The sequence below is a fragment of the Euprymna scolopes genome, chromosome 10 (genome assembly GCF_053919585.1).
Source record: "Euprymna scolopes isolate OS-2025 chromosome 10, ASM5391958v1, whole genome shotgun sequence".
NCBI lineage: Eukaryota > Metazoa > Mollusca > Cephalopoda > Sepiida > Sepiolidae > Euprymna > Euprymna scolopes.
The window spans coordinates 118,301,955-118,320,307 of NC_136491.1; the positions used below are offsets into that span (position 1 = coordinate 118,301,955).

General features: G+C 33.9%; 1 protein-coding gene across 3 annotated transcripts in view; it reads right to left on the reverse strand.

Moving 5' to 3' along the window:
• Positions 1–18,353, reverse strand: part of LOC145286240 (nuclear receptor subfamily 2 group E member 1-like) — a 103,555-nt gene that overhangs the window by 55,041 nt on the left and 30,161 nt on the right. For all 3 annotated transcript variants that reach the window (XM_080135058.1, XM_080135059.1, XM_080135060.1), the window contains one exon: positions 2,696–2,782. In XM_080135058.1, the coding sequence (XP_079991184.1) occupies positions 2,696–2,711 (16 nt within the window). In that variant the 5' untranslated portion in view covers positions 2,712–2,782. The remainder of the gene's footprint in view (positions 1–2,695; positions 2,783–18,353) is intronic.

Sequence of the window (18,353 nt, forward strand, 5' to 3'; positions counted from 1 at the left end):
CATACATATATATATACATATATATATATATATACACACAAATAAAACATACATATATATATATATACACACACACACAAATAAAACATATATATATATATATATATATATATATATATATAATTTATACATGCGTAGATTATATATCCGCTATTGACCCGGTGGCTAAAGTTTTCTACGTATATTCAACGTGGCTAGTTTGGATTCAACTTATCTCATATCTAATGTCTATTTTAAGTTAATTGCAATTAATCCATTATTCATTTTACAACCATTTTTTTTTATAACACATCTTTGATGGCCGAGACTAGTAAACACGTATACAATAATGTAATTACCATGAAATTCAAATTGGAAGCCAAATTGTTTATTTTTTAACTACTGTGAAGAGATTTCTAAACATTCCAATGTGTTTTATAGTTATTTGTGTTTCTTTAGGCGACTAAATACATTTTTTATGTACTTTGGACGTAACGAATATATTTTCTTTCTTTTATGCTTCATCACGATTATATATTCCGATGTATAGATGAGACGTCATACAAGCAGAGGAAAATAGGCTGTTCGTTCTGGTTGGCCAGCAAAATAACGAGGGAAATGTAAATTAAAAAAAGAAAAGGCACAATAGAGGAATATAAATTAATTTGGATTTAAACTTTTTATTTCAATTTTATCAAAACAAAAAAAATCATTACATTCGATTTAATATTTCTCGCTAGTTCATGGAAAAAATAAAATACTTTTTACTCAGCGTAATATCTTTTGCGTCAAATGAAGTAACGAATAAAATTTTCAGCCCATAAAAATTTACAACTGAAAATTGAAAATGTAACGATATAAGCATACGGCTGACCGACTGACCCATTCTTTATTTTTATTTATTTATTTTATTTTTTTTTTCTACTTCTTCCGTGTACATAGACAATTTTGTCCATCTCAAAAGCGACCGAATGAAATCGGTCAGGTATAAACGCACGTGTTGTGTGTCTAGTTTGAAGAAAAAGTAAGTAACCGAATTAAAATAAATCTGATAAAAATCAATCATTATACACTATAATTAACTAATTTTTTAACGTGATTGTGAAAATATAAATAAATTAATAAACCAATTAAGCTGAGGTTTAATATTGTTAATAAATAGCGACTCCATTCTGAATCAAGATTCGACACTGAGCATACGCTGGATGACGTCATTTTATGACGCACTTTGAAAGACAAAATTCTTTTTGGCTATTTTTAATAATAAATAGCGTTATTTTATTACTTTGGTGTTGGATGACTTGGTCAAGATCAAAGTGTAGTATTTGTTCTTCAGATGCTGCACTTCCATTTCTTGTTCTCTTTCGGCGGAGGAGAAATCCTTCACGACTGAGACAATTTTTATTTTTGTACCTTTTCTCCACGTTAAAAAACGACCCTGATGTCTAACTCTGTCCCGTGGGGAGGCATAGTAAATAGGTACAATTATTCAAAATGTTGCCCAAGGAAAACTGTTAGTTTTTCTAAGATGGAACTAAGTCGAAAAGTTAAAAAAAAAAAAAAAAAAAAAAAAAAAAAAAATCTTAACTGCGACAGGACGATAAAAGACACAAGTACATCGTCGTTCTCAGTCTTAGCTTTTTTCAGTTCGCGCCAGATGTCTCACCTGTGCTATAAGAAAAATCGTGACGTATTCGTAAACATCAATGAAAACAGTTAGAAATATTTTAAGACATTCCAGTAAGCCCTAACGTGCCATAGCTCGCCAGAATAAAGAACTCCATATGCTTGGCTCATTTTATTCTTGCTGATCCAATTAAATCCCTTTTTTTTTCAATCTTTTATTGTTTTCTTTTTGTTATAGATGGAACATCCTATTGGATGCTAGACATTCACCCGCTGTTTTAAATACTCTAACCAAGAATTTTTTTTTTTTTAATGCTAACCGTCATATTAAGTGCACTTCATTCTACTGAGTAGATTCAACAGGAAGGTTTGGAGATTCTTGTTCCTAAGACCGGTTGCTACCATTCCAATAATTATTGGAATGGTGGAGATCTCCCTCAGATTCCAGTTTCCTTTCATGTATTTCGTTATCTTCTTCATCTCAGCTCTGTTTTTAAGTCAGCATTATTAGAGACACTGACTTCAACTAAGTTTGCTACTTTCTTTTCTTATCCCATATCATATGATTTAACAGCTCCGTTTTTCTATATTTACTTAGCTGTCAGAAGTATATAATATCACACACACACACACACATATATTATATATATATATATATATATATATATATATATATATATATATATATATATATATATATATATATATATATATCTCATGAATCGCATCATGAATTATCCCACCTCACTATCGATGCTGGGACGAGCGATTGCCTCACACCTTTTCAAGTTTTGCTGAAGAAAGAGACTACGCCTTGACTTCCGTTATTTATCGTAGTGATAGTTTTACCAAGGGTCTATCAGTAATTCAGCAAGTTTTGCTGCTCACTATTTAATCAATCACCATCCCGCCCGTCAGGATACGAAGGCCTTACTGTCTCATTATATAATGCATTCAGACCGTTATTGTTTTTTGTCCCTCTCAGATATAAGAAAAACAAAAGGAACTGAAGGAAATCATAATTCTGATCGATTACCTATACATAATTCGCGTGTAAAACTCGATTAAAGAAACGTAAGATGCAACTCACCGATTCTTGAATGCATGCTGTTACAGTTAGCATCATAGTCCCTACCCGGATCACTATCCGGTGAACATTTTGATAGAACCAATCGACCTGTTTTCAAATAAAAAAGGAAATAATCATAATACATAATAAAAAATGGTAATAAACAATAAATAATAACTGATTATAATGAAACAAAGTGCTTTTAGAAATATTAAATAATTTGCTTCTCTTAAGAAGCGAGGACACTGGCGCGAAAGAAGGTTTCCGTCTAGCATGCATATATATACACACACACAAGTTAGAAAAGTATTTCATCCAAGGCATGAAAATTGTTAAACAAAATGTTTTTACTATAGGCTTTAAAAATAAAGGTACAAGATTCAATTTGAAATTTATTTATCTTTATCACTTTTATAAATTTTACAAAGTAAGGTATAAAAATTTAATTTAAATTGAATCAAAAAATTACCTTGGATTTATTTTATGTAATGTACATTCTGTTGCACTTTTTAAAAAGAAGCATTGAAAATTTTATATCTATATCATTAATTGCTAGATGAAAGATAATGTTTTTAAATTGCAACAAAATGTACATTACATAAAATAAATCCAAGGTAATTTTTTTTGATTCAATTTAAATTAAATTTTTATACCTTACTTTGTAAAATTTATAAAAGTGCACTTTGAAGATAAATTTCAAATTGAATCTTGTACCTTTATTTTTAAAGCCTATAGTAAAAAATATTTTGTTTAACAATTTTCATGCCTTGGATGAAATGCTTTTCTAACTTGTATCTTATCTTTTTAAGATTATATTTTAAACCTCCTTTCTATTTCAGTTTGTATTTCTCCTCACACCACAACTCATTTTGCAACCGCCTCTTTGTATTATTACAGGGCTGAATATTCTGTTTTAGTTTGTATTTCTCCCACCACAACTCATTTTTTTCAACTCCCTCTTTGTAATACAGAGAAAATTTGAATTTTTAAAATAAAAACTTTAAAATAACTTAAATTAAATGTTTTTAAACTTCTTTCAGAACAGAAAATCTTTAAATTTTAATAAGGAACATATTTCATATAGGTGTCATTAACAAATATTCAGCACATAACGAGAAAAATAGAGATGAAAAATTCAAAAGGACTGTATAACTGGTTACGGTCAATAGTAGTCCTCGCCAGCGAAAGTCTTTGTTATTGTTATTCTATTATTATTATTATTTAAAACATTTTGTGTCCTGCTCTTTTACGCGAGGACTAATATATTGTTAGCTATCTTTGGTAAAAAAAAAAAACAAAAAAAAACAGGGGAAACAGTGCCCAATGCTTTTAATAGAGCTAAATATGTTTTTTGTATTATTTCAACCTCGGGTTTTTTTTAATTTTTTTTGTGTGCTCATGTTCACCCCTTACAAAGCATATCGCCACTTGGATGTAAGGGACTACTATTTGGGGCCATCTCTAGGAAAGATTAACAAGATATTTGTTTATGTTACATTTAAATTTCTACATATCAGTACAGCCAGGGAAGCAGGCAGGGAAGGTATACGAGAGAAGAAACTATTAGAATAGAAAGTTTCCTGCCATTTAAGGACATCAACAGTGAAGGGGCGAGATTTTACCGTTTATTTCTTTTAGCATGTTAAAATGTTTAATTCTTGACAGTACTTGTTTCGTAGCGCAGAAACAATATGCTTATTATATCAATTTTTGAATATTTCCCAAAATTATTAACTTTAAAAATAAATTTGATAGGATTACTGAAATCTGAAAAAATCCGGAGAGTAGTTGCATTGTTTTTATGATATTTACGTCATCTTTGAGATATATATATATATATATATATATATATATTACAGGGCAGAATGCTCTTTGTTTATTGCGCTAGTTTTCCAAATCCCTCTTTCCGATTCTTGTGTCACATCATAGCTCTGTGGGAGGGAAATAAACATTAAATAATTAAATGTTAGAAGCTAAATCTTGAATTTAAACGCGATGGCCCGTGTCTAACGGCTCAAGTTCGAACACGACACTGCGCCTCGCCCTGAATCAGTCAGCGTCATTGCTACAAAACAGAAATCATGAGATATTAACGAAATACGCCTTTAGTGGCCGATAAATAAATAACAATTATAGTTACACGTCAACTTCGTCATTTGATCCCGGCCTTCCTCCCTACTTTACAGCAACAGCGGAGCCCCGAGCCATTTGCTACTCATAAATTCTTGATCGATTCACACGGAGTTGAATCAACTTTTGCTTCTAGTCTTTACAGGCCATGCTGACTTGTCACCGGCTTTTTATTAGCGATTAGACCCGAAAGGTAACTCGTTTGTTTCATGGGACGTGAGGGGGGGGGGGCTTTGTCTTGGGCAACACCGGATGGCGAATACGAAATTCAAAATGAAAGCATCGCGTGAGTCGCATTACTATTTTATGTATCCTTCCATCAAACTATACAGCGTTTGGCAAAAGTCACCATAGACAAAGACTTATAGAAAAGATAAAATTGTTGTTAGGTATTTGTTGAGATCTGAACAATTATGCTGAAAACGGTTTTATCAAATTTTAAGCGCCTTCCTTTTAATTTTTCTGTACAATTGTACAGACCGTTAATGTTTATAATTCAAATATGTTTCACTTGTTAGCCTTTCGGTCTTTTTCGTATATCCTAGCTGATTATTTTTATATAATATCTATATATCTATAAAAGGGAAAGTGTCTGTGTGTGTATGTCTGTGTGTACATTTCCCTACACAATAACTGTCAATTTTTAGTCTACAGACTCGAGATTTGATACACAGGGTGGGGAGATTTGGGAAAATCTTTGTAATCCATTTTCGGCCAGAAATTTGGCTGTTAAGTTCAACGATTTGACCTTTGAGAACTCTACCAACCTCCTCTGCCAATTTTGGGTATAATCAATTGAAATTTTAGATATAGGTTCCTTGGACATGGATCTAACTTAACTTAATTTGAGCCCAAAACAATAAATGTTAAGGGGTTATTATATGGGGGTCAAAGTTTTTTTTTTTTAATTTGACCTCTGTGGTCTCTACCAAATTACTCAGATATTTTCTGGTCTAAACATTTGAAATTTTACATTAAAGGTATTCAGAGATAGGACAAGTTTTTTTTAATCGGTTTGGGTCGAAAATTTGAGCTACCAATATATAAATTATGTATGTTTGCATGTCTGCTTAAAACTTTCGACAGAGGCGATATATTTTCACGAGATCAGTATCATTTTGAAGCTCGACCCTTTAGACAACAAATACCGAAAAATTGGCTAAAAATATTAATTTCTTCACCCTTAACTAAGCACTTTTCTACAGGGAGAGGTCGCTTTTTTCACCGATATTTTCGAAAATCATCCCCTCTTTTCGATTGTCTAGCCTTAATTTAAACCTACGTCACTTCCGGTTTGGCGGTGGTCGTAATAGAATTAAATTTGACGGAGGAGTTTGGTAGAGTTCTCAAAGGTCAAATCGTTGAACTTTGACCCCCCCCTTAACAGCCAAATTTCTGGCCGAAAAAGCGATTACAAAGGTTTCCCCAAATCTCACTATTTCGAGTCTGTAGACTGAAAGGTGACGGAGTTATTGTGTAGGGAAATGTACACAGACAGACAGGCACACAGACAGACACTTTCATAGATATATAGATAGATATAACTTTTCATGTGCAAAATTATAAAAACAAATAAAATAGGAATCCCGTTAATGGGACGAGGTAATGCAAGCATTTGCGTGCAAAGAGGTAACTCTCACTACTTAGAAAGTGATGTTGAACACAAAAGTAGCTAATAAAAATAATAAATTATGTGGGGGGGGCATGTTTAGACTTTATTCCTAAACGAAAAGCCGATCATTATGAATTTTGAAGCAAAGCAGTAGATGAAACTCTCGGGAATATTGGCCACATTTGTTGATGTAGTTTCCTACAAATAGTGCAAATTTTAAAGAAATTTTAACAATAGGTACAGAAATCAATAAATATTCACCCAATAGCAATTTCTTTGAAATATATTAAAGAGTTTAGGAACGGTATTTTATTTTTATTTTATGTTTTTTTTTTTTACAAAGTAGTCACTACTTATCAAGGTCCGGAGGCCACTCGTGGATAAGGGTTAATGAGTGTACAGTAGTCAAAGGGAAGATGTAGTAATCGTTAGTGGAAGTTTGGTGAAGTGGATTACTTAAAGGGATAGCTCATCAGTAATTTGTTCACGTTGGACTTGAAGACAAACATATCGTAGCCAGCTGGAAAACAGGGAAATGGAAAAGAGTTCCACAGTCGTCCAGTTTTAAGAAAGAAGCTTTGTTCATGGAATCTATGTTTAGGTTTAGGCACAGATAGCGAGTGGGGAAATTATTGATAGTAGTTTCAGCTAGACGAGTGTTTTTCGTGAAAGTCAGGGCAGGAAGAGCCCATAAATTGGAGCGCAGACGAGCTCTTGCCATAAAAAAAAAAAATGATAAAGCAGAGACAGGCTCGCATAGTCTCTTCTGTAGGAAAGAGGTTGCGTGGAAGAGAAAAGGGTATCCCCCACTAGGCTATGAAGTATATTTTAGAATTATCAAGGCAGGGTGAGCTGCTTCTAACAGCCCCTGTCCAGATGTGGCAACAGTAATCCATCCTTGGACGTAGTTACAGGTAGAGAATGGCATCAGCAGTGAGATATCTACTGAAGTGGTAAAACTATCCCACCACTTTTCCAGCAGCCTTGGTAACGGATTTGATGTACGTGTTCCATCTCAGATCAGGAGGAAAGGTCAGACCTAGAAGCTTGTCAAAACATGGAGCCTCTCCAAGACGAGAGCCATTCATTTCGATTGATGCCAGTCGAGGATCAGAGCGTTGATGATGGGAAGATATAAGCTTGGTTTTAGATGCAGTAAATAAAATTAACCAGCCACCTCTTTCCCCATTGCACCACGTGATCAAGATCTGAGGAGAGAGAATCAGAGAGAACTTGGTCGTTTACGGCCTTTGAAGCACATAGGCATATCTTTCCGTTTGAAAATTCAGATATTTTAGTTTTATATTAAACTAGCAGTTCCGCCCGGCTTTGCTCGGGCCCTACGTACTGTTCATAACTTTATATGCATCTGTATATATTAAAATGTGTGAATATGTACGGTAATACCTCTCTATATAATAGGCTTCCTTAACTACTGCAGAGAAAAGTTGGTAAAGACCGAAGAGGTCAATTTTTTTACCTTTGTCCCTAATTTTGACCCCTTAACATTTGTTTTGGGTTCAAATCAAATTAAAATGTTTGACCCATGTCCAATATACCTACATCTAAAATTGAAAGAGTTTAGACTCAAAATTGGCGGAGGAGTTTGATAGAATCTGAAAAGGTCAACTCTGTAAACTTTGACCTCTTGCCAGCCAAATTTTCACCCAAAAAATTAAAAAGCTTGCTGCGTGTCTGAATACCCTTTATGTAAAATTTCAAATGTTTCGACCAAAAATTGGCTTATTAGTTTGCTAGAGACCGCAAAGGTAAGATCTTTTGAACTTTGACCCCATCGAAGCCAAATTTTCAGAAAAAAAATGATTAAAAAGCTTGTCCTATGTCTGGATACACTTTATATACAATTTCAAATGTTTAGACCAAAAAATGGCTGAGTAATTTGGTGGAGACGGCAGAGGTCAATTTTTTTTTCATTTTGGCCCTAATTATGACCCCTTAGCATTTGTTTTTCGCTCAAATCAAATGATAAAGTTAGATCCATATCCAAGTAACCTATATCTAAAATTTCAAGTGTTTAGACTCAAAATTGGCGGAGGAGTTTGGTAGAGTTCTTAAAGGTCAAATCATTGGACTTTGACCTTTTAACAGCAACATTTCTGACCGAAACCCGATCAAAAAGGTTTTTCCAAATCTCAATACTCCTTATGTCGAATTTCGCGTCTGTAGACCGAAAATTGGCAAAGTTATTGGTAGGGAAATGCACACACACACACACATTTATTTGTAATAAATATTATCAAATCCCCGACCTCTCCAGGAGGGAAGAGTTAGACAAGGAAGGTTTTTAATGTGGATAAAATCTAGCTCCCAAAAGGGGCACTCTGGATAGGAACAAAAAATTTAAATTGCCTCAGTCCAGAAGGATTTCTCCTCCACTGACCGAGGACAGAAAGAGTAAAGTGTAGTAGTATAGACTTTCCGGGTCAATATTGTCCGTGTAGCATCCATAAACAATCCATGGCTCACAGGTCGTCTAGGTTCAATGACGTAGTTCTTTTGTTACTTGATTATTTATGACATCAAATGTATTGCTCCCATATCCACACACACGCGAGCGAGAGAGAGGACATTGATAAAATTATCAAGAAGCATTATACTTAATTCCACATTTTTGTTTTTATTTTTTCGATTTTTATTTTTATGCTAAAAGAAAAATAATATAAGTTCCATATGTATCACAGACGTTTCTTAAAACAAAAAAGATCCAAAGAAAAACTGATTTTTTTAATGTTATAATTTAGCCGTTCTTTCTATTCTTTTTAACAATGCTTGCTTAAATGAAAAAACGCCGCCTCAACGCACATATATATATATATATATATATATATATATATATATGAGAGAGAGACACGGCACAAACACCTTGACACACCGGTTCTCGCCAGATCACCGAAGTTAAGCAAAAATGAACCTGGCTAGTGCCATATGGGTGACCATTTGGGAAGGTTAGGCACTGTATGTACCGCGCCGAGTCGTAGCAATTTCCAGGTTGGTATATGGGAGCGCATTAAATCACCGGGAGAGGTGAGGTGCACCCCTCAGTCTTCGTTAAGACATTCTTCTAGCAGAAGGAAACACTAAGGTAAAAACTTGCAGTCTACTGCTTTATCTTGTGGCAGCTATCTGCATCGAAAAAGATTAGCAGTAATACCAATAAGTGTGATTGGTTCTACACAAAGCCTTCACCAGTATGAACAACTCATGTGTGGATTTCCGAACAACTTAGGTCGAAATCAACAGGAGAGTCCATTACGAAAACTATATAAATGTTTATATATTTTCTTTATTTCCTGTATGTTGACGTGTAGGAATACAAAAAGTCTTTTGAAAAAAACAAAAACAAACAAGAATGTTCCTTTCAAAAAGCACGTAATTTTCGATCGATCCTTTCGATCTTCCTCAGTGTGAATGAAGATCGAAGGATTGGTCGAAAATTATGTACTTTTGAAGGAAACATTCTTGTTTTATTTTTTTCAAAAGACTTTTGTATTCCTACACGTCAACACGCAGGAAATAAAAAAAAATATAAACATTAATATATTTTTCGTAATGATTTTTTATTCATACATATTTATAAATATTAAAAAGGAATACACGTAGACAACATGCAATTCGGACCATATATATATATATATATATATATATATATATATATATATATATTACACCTATTATGTTGAGAAAGGTGGGTAGGCAGAATATACTAATATACGAGATAGAAACAAACAATTATAAATATATCTCAAAACCAACAGAAGGATAGATGTGAGGCAAATTAATCTTTTTTTTTACCTGTGTCCACAGCGTTGTTTATTTATCTACCCTCATTCCGTTTTTATTTTTTCGGATGTCCATTTAGTTTTTCCATATATTTCGACTTCCCACATTTTGTGAATCACGACAAGTGGGCGGAGCCAACTTAGAAATCATTCCAATGAAAAAGAAGGGGCAGAGTTTTGAGGCGATCGTAAATGGCGGGCGCTCGCGAAAAACTATATGAGGTGTGGAAAGCAAAACAGCTGTTGACGGTGACACGCCTATGTGTCTGTTTGAATCACCCTCTCTCCCACTCTCTAAATATATGCGACAAATTAAAATGAATTTTTTCTTGAAATCGGAAAACATACGAATTAAAACAGCGGAAGTTGCACATTCAAATGACTAGATATCTTTTTAGATAAAGCTTCAGAATGATAAATAAGTTGCATCTCTCTCTCTCTCTCTCTCTCTCTTACACACACACATATATAAGTCCGATTCGCAATAGTGCCTTGATCGAAAGTGAGTTATCCGTCGATTCAATGTAAAACTCAATTGGTTATGATGCTGTTAAATTGTTGTTTAGCCCCTCTCTCATTTGTGCTGTATTATATCTATGTATATAATTATAAAACTGAACCTTGCTTGCTTTCTTGCATCTTGTCTACGATGATGAGACGATGACAGGTGCACTTTTACCTGCTTGAATCTTGTCTTCGACGATCGGGCAAATCCATCTTTTAAAATCGGAATGACAAGTGAATTATATATATATATATATATATATATATATATATATATATATATATATATATATATATATGTATATATATATATATATATACAGGGTGTCCGTAAAGTTACTATACAGTCTTATTGTTTTATATTTGTATTAATAGTTAATATTTATTTTTTTTACAGGTTTATTTAATCAAGCATGTATAGTAACTTTACGGACACCATATATATATATATATATATATATATATGTGTGTGTGGGGGGGGGGGGCATCGCTCAGGGGCTAAGAGATACGGGTGGAGAATTGTAGATTTTGGTTTCGATTCTAGCTGATGGCACCTAAGTCTATATATACATATATATATTTAGTTTTAGTCTCACTACTCTATATTAGGTTAAATATAATAATCGATAGAGAATGGTCTCTATAATAATTGCGTAGTCTGCATGAATTAAAATTTCATATTTTAAGCGTATATTGCGATCGGGCAACGTTGGAGGGCCTGCTAGTGTATTGATATCGTCTCTGAAACAATTGTGCACAAATTATCGTTTGGATTCTTGCAACATATGTAAATGATCATGGATTAATTTCGTTTAACTTGTCTACTCTGCTTGAGCTCTGGAAGATGTAACTTTTCATCTATTCAGTTGATGATAGATCTAACGTACTTAACGGATCGTAATTCTCATGCATAGACAGCTGTTTCGTCCTCTACAACTCATCAGTATGGCTAGACATCTAGATTCGATATTTTTCATCCGATTGCACTCATTGTTTGAATCAGGAAAAGTGAGTTTTCAATGCCAGTTAAATTTAAGCAAAATAAAAAATAGATATAATTAGTTCACATAAAATTCTGTAAAAACAAATGGCAGGGAATCAATACATTTTTTTTTTAATTCTTGAGTTTGCATATTTATGTGAAATAACATTTTTATTTATTTATTTTTAGGGGCGCCATGCTCTGATTGTGTGGACGTAGCACAACATTAGTGATATGAGTGACTACTATTTCAACGTCAACGGAAAAGGAAGAAATGACAAAAGGGAAAGCTGGACGAACGGGGAAAAAGAGTACTTTATACAAGTTAGAAACCCCTTTTCTGTGTTCGTTCATGTCGCATTTCTAAGCGCTTTCACGAATACACACCTAAACATAAATCGGCCACTTCCACCGAGACGGGAGACCCGGTATAAAACTATAATCGCTCGGGATCGCTTAAAGTCAAAATAAACCGCGACGGTCTGCACCCGATTCACTTCGAAATAGGATTTGCTCTTTAGTCGTTTGATTGTTATTGTCATTTTTTATCATTGTTATTTAAGATCATAAGTGGGTGACCAGAAAAATCATTATGTCAATGACCACACTTGATCTAAGCGATAGACTGCGATAAGTGTTATGGACCAATTGTTTGACAAATAAATGATTAACGATGAAGATGTTAATAGGATTATATTTTAGATTTTCCAAATACCTCAAATAAACGAATAAATAAGGTTATTTGTGCCCCTTTTATTAGAGACGATAATTTTATTCAATACTTGCGCGCGCGTGTGTGTGTGTAGATGTACGTTTTGTATATACTTTCTATTGTTTATGTAAATTAATCATTTTTGAAACAGGAGCTCGATATTTGTTAAGATCTAACAGAGCATATCCAAGACTATACAAGATGGCATATAACAAGGACAAGATAAGGCGGTAGCCTACAATAAATAACGACCCCTAAACTTTCCACAGCTGGAGATGGATTAGATGCGGGTTGTTTTAATTTATTTGTTTGGTTGTTTCCCCGTGAAAGAAACAGATCTGGAAATGTGGCGAAGTTTTGTTTGGAAAAAAAAAAACTATTGGTATTCATCTGAATAAAATCTTGCACTTTGAAATCTAATAAAACCGATTATATATATATATATATATATATATATATATATATATATATATATATAAGAAATTAAAAAAAAAATCGAGTTATGTGTTCAAAGTTTCGTCTTTATTTCAAGACTTCCTCTGGATGAATGAGATTAAGAAAACAAAACACCAGTACAAATATTTGAAAAAAAAATTTTTTTACCGTTTTGTTTTCTTAACTTCATTCACCCGGAGGAAGTCTCAAAATAAAGACGAAACGTTGATGAACAGATAACTCTGTGTCTTCCTTTTTATTTCTCTATTTTGTCAGAATACTATTTCCATTATTGCATGTCGAGTGTCGCGACCATGTAAATCTGTAAATATTAATAAATATATATCTATTACAATAGAAAAATGCAAGCATGAAAAGTAATATGGTTAAGCTTGGACTAGTTGTTAAAACTGGAAAAGAAAAGGACAAGATATTCTAGTAAAAAATATAAATTTATAACAAAATATTGTAGCATTAAGAATTGGTTATAAAATGTTATAAATTGAATTTTTTAAAAAATCTGAATACTGCAATATTGTAAGTTACAAATTTATATTTCTTACTAGAATATCGTGTTTTTTCTTTTCTAGTTTTAACAACTAGTCCTTTACTTTTCTATGTTTAAGCATAACCATAGCACTTTTCATGCTCGCATTTTTCTATTGTAATCCATGATTTTCCAGGCTTCCAGTAAATTTATTTGTCCTTTGTTTAATTTCAGTCTTATTTTTTGCTCCCATAAACACATATGTAATAACAATGTATGGCACTCGTCTGCTTTCTATAAAATCCCCCTAATTATTTCATTTTCAGGTTTTCATTCTGTTTCATTGGTCATTTCTCTTTTTGAATTAGTAGCAACAGTCGTCGCTGAAGCAACGTGGTTGCTATGGAAATCAGTCATAAAAAACGTCGCTCACCTCCTTACATATTTTTACGATTTTGAACAAGAGAAAATTCGTAACTTTTGTTTTACTGAACAAAAATTGAAAAAATTTTTTTTCACAATATAGTTGAGAAGGTGATCGATAAACTGTAATAATTGTTTCTAATTTGATCAAAAATGAGTGAGCGGTGAAGCTTTAAAGCAGTTCTAAATGACTAAGACTGCCACTTAACCATATATTCAAACACTGCCGTGTTTGAATGATATATATATATATATATATTATGTGTGTGCCCGTTGTTTATATTAATAAAAATATATATTGTTCTTATTATACTGAGCATAATAACCTCTAAATTCATTATTTATCAATTTTGAATACTTTTTACATGATTATATATATTATATATATATTATATATCAACTAGATCGCTGTAAGATTCGATTGCTGGCTTGGGATGGGTGCAAACGGTACCGCCATTGAAGAACTTCGACACAATGAAACAGTGTTTGTGAATGACTAATATATATCTCATAGGATTAGTGATACTCTTGACAAAGGCTTCCTTTCCAGGGCAATTGCTCTGGACATATCGAAGGCCTTCGATAAGGTATGGCATAAGGGCCTACTTCACAAGATTTCCAGCTACGGTATCAGTGGAAATGTTTTCTCAATCATTAAATCATTTTTCTCCGATAGGTTCATAAGAGCAGTGGTTGATGGGCAGAAATCAGAAGCCCACAGTATTAATGCTGGAGTCCCTCATAGGGTTTATTCTGGGCCCAACTCTCTTCCTGATCTACATCAATGATCTCCCAAAACACATACTTAAATCATTCGTTGGCATCTATGCTGATGAGACGACCATCTATGGCGACACATCAAAGGCCGTAAATTCTCTCTCCTAATCTTGAGCGCGTGGTACAGTGGGGGAAGAGGTGGCTGGTCACTTTTAATGCATCCAAAACCAAGCTTCTATCTTTACATCATCAACGCTCTGATCCCAATCTGGCATCAATACAAATGGATGGCTCTCGTCTTGGGGAGGCTCCATGTTTTGACAAGCTTCTGGGTTTGACCTTTACTCCTGATCTGAAATGGAACACGTACATCAAGCCTGTTGCCAAGGACGCTGGGAAAATGGTGGGATCCTTCTACCGCTCCAGAAGATATCTCACTACTGATGCAATTCTCTATCTGTATAAAAACCAAGTACGTCCAAGGATGAAATACTGCTGCCATATCTGGGCAGGAGTTGCTAAAAACAGCCTATCCTGCCTTGACAGAGTACAAAATAGACTTCGTGGTTTAGTGGGGAATGCCCTTTTCTCTTCCCTGCAACTTCTCTCCCACAGAAGAGACGTTGCGAGCCTGTCTGTTTTATCGTTATTTCCATGGCAGGTGCTCGTCTGAGCTCCAATCTCTCGTCCCCCCTCCCCAATCTTTCACGAGAAACATCCGTCTGGCTGAAACTACTGTCAATAATTTTCCCCTCTGTGCCTAAATCCAAACGTAGATTCCATGAGCAAAGCTTCTTTCTTAGAACTGCACGCCAGTAGAACTGTTCCGTTTGCCTGTTTTCCACCTGACTACAACTTGGATGTCTTCAAGTCCAACATAAACAAACTCCTGACAAACCGCCCCCTTAAGACATTATCAAACCTCCAATACTAATGATTACTACAATACTATCTCATTGATTACTGTACACGCAATAACCCTTATCCCTGAGTGGCCTTCGGGCCTTGATAAGTGGTGACCCCCATGTAAATATATATATGTGTGTGTGTGTGTGTGTGTGTGTTATTTGTTTTTGCGATACGTTTTGAATGAATTCAATTATTTACGAAAGTGAAGTTTTACCTAAATGCGAGTTGGGAATAATTTTCCCTTTAACTAATTTGGTACCCCCCACATGGAGAGCGACATATATATTATTTTTATTAAAATATAATTATCCACTGACACGTGTTTCATCGTCTACGACTCATCAGAGTGGTTGAACCTAGCGAGATTCGAAACGGGCCCCGATGGTAAGAAGCCTAAACCCTTAACCATCGTCCACCTCGCTGACTGTTCGGATATATCGCGATTTACGTATATATCGTTCAAGCGGATATTTGGGGTGGTTCTTTGCACCACGCCTTCCTTAGTTCCTTAAAAATACTTGCAATAAAGTACCTTCCATTTCAAAATTAGTTTCACATTCAACAACCTTATTAAATGTCCTTATTATAAAATCCTCTATTACTTTGACCTGTAACTCATCTTTATTACATAACATCAACCGTTGTTAAACACATCTTAGCATAATTATAGACCCCTCAAAATGTGACCGTAATACTTATTTAATTACTTGCTAGGATACTCGTCACATGGCCGGTTCGTCCTTCCTAAGGGAAAGCATTGTAAGCTTCGATATTAATCAAAGCGAAGTGCTCTTGTGTACACGCGACTGAGGTTTTAAGTTTCGAATATTTTCTATGTATTTTTAATTCTATGTAGTTTGAACAGAAAAATATCCCCAACGCAATTATGAATACTAGCGGGACATGTGGAGATTCCACAGCGGCATCTTTAAAATGTAATATATTACTGCTGGGCATTCTGTGGACGTTCGACGTGAATGGAGACACCGCGATATTATTGTAGCCCCTTTCTTTAAAAACTGTAAAAGTAGTTAAGTAATCTGGTTAATTTAATGGCATAATATATCTGGTTATTACGGTTTATCTCCAATATCCTTATAAGAGTTTGTTGCATATTTCTACCGTATTTCTGCCCGGCACGAACGGAGACCGACCCCACGATATCATACCATCTTTTGAAAGAACACACTACTCTTAGATCCTAGCTAGAAAACCAAGAAAGTGTATTTTAGTTTCATGTATGGACCAAAATCAACATTATTTTTTTTATTTTTTTATTTTTTTTTTTTTTTTTTTTTTACATTGCATCATCGGTGATCGGGAGATCCTATTTATTAAAAAAGAAGAGAATAGGATGTGATAACATATTACGAGCGTCAAATTAGCGTCTATATATTAACTTAATGTCCATAGTATGTTATCACCTATTCTCCTTTTGAATAAATAGGATCTTCCGATCAAATAATGTATAATCTGGAAACTGTGACACACGCGCATGAACGGACGTAAAAGGTACTACGGCATTAATATATAGATTATACCGTTTTGAAAGGTGTATGAAAATAAAGGTTACACGACCGAAGTTCCGAACCTAGCATCAATTTTTCTTTAATTTGCCAACTTAAACCCATATCATTACAAAGTTAAACGTCTATGATAGGGATCTTATGGGTTTCTGAAATACAGAAAACCAGGAGAATATCCGCCCCATAATGAGTAAAATTAACTCCTTGAACAGAACATTTTCCACCACTTTTATGTCCGTTGAAGAAAATGAAAAAAATACTACGTTACTAAACCTTATATCTTGAACCCTTACTCAAATTTTGTTCAAAATTTATGATTTCGATTCTAGAAAATGTTTCAAATTTAAAGCTTACACTTTAGGATCTGCAAGAAGAATTATATGATTACTATAATCATAATTATTTTTAATAAAAAAAACTACTTAGATACTAGTGTTTCATCCTTTCAAGAATCATCAGTGCAGGGAGTTACGATTACAGCCGGTCGGAAGATTCGAACCCGGCCATGAAGCCATCTCTGACTCCATTAATAAGGAACAAACCACACGGCCAACGTTAACAGCAAGAAATACAGTTGAAACTAACATTTATATAAATATTTAAATGGCTAGAGTGATCTTATGATAATAAAATCATGATCTGCACACATGAGCTTAACTAACCGACTTTAATTACAACTTAAAGTGCTCAACATTTTAAGAACCGAGTTCTTAAAGGGTCTGGTCCCAAAATGATCGGACACATTTGCTAGTCAAATAAATAAAAATAAATAACAATTAAATAAAACATTTTTTTTTTTTTAATGTACGTAGAATGCCATTTTATTTCATTCAAATTGGTCAAATGTTTCCCATTGTTCACACACTATTGTAGATTTTCACGAATGTTATCAATAACTCGATTGATCATTTTGGTTAAAATAGCAGCAACTTCAGATCGAATAGCTCGTTTTAATTCTTCAAGAAATCGAGAGTGGTGGCTGAATACTTTTCAAATATCCACACAAGAAAAAATCGAAGTGGTTTAGATCAGGCGATCTTGCGGACCAACCAATATCACCATGTAAAGAAATAAAATAATCCGGGAACATTTTCTTTAAAAAATGCATAAATACAGAAATAAATGAATTTTGATCTAATTAAAACAAAATAGCTTTCTATGTACATTAAAAAATATATTTGTTATTTTTTGATCAACAAATATGCCAGATCATTTTGCGAGAGCATATATCTATAATATAAATCTGTGTGTGTGTGTGTGTGTGTGTGTGTGTGTGTGTATGTGTGTGTGGTCACGAATAGGCTCCTATATGGTTGACTATTTTAAAAACTGATTCCATATAATGATAGAAGATGTATCGAGACACAGGAATAGGTATGTTTGATCTGGCAGAACGGTGGTTCATTAAAATTGTGGGGTCTGCTTTCGCGCCTGGTCCACAA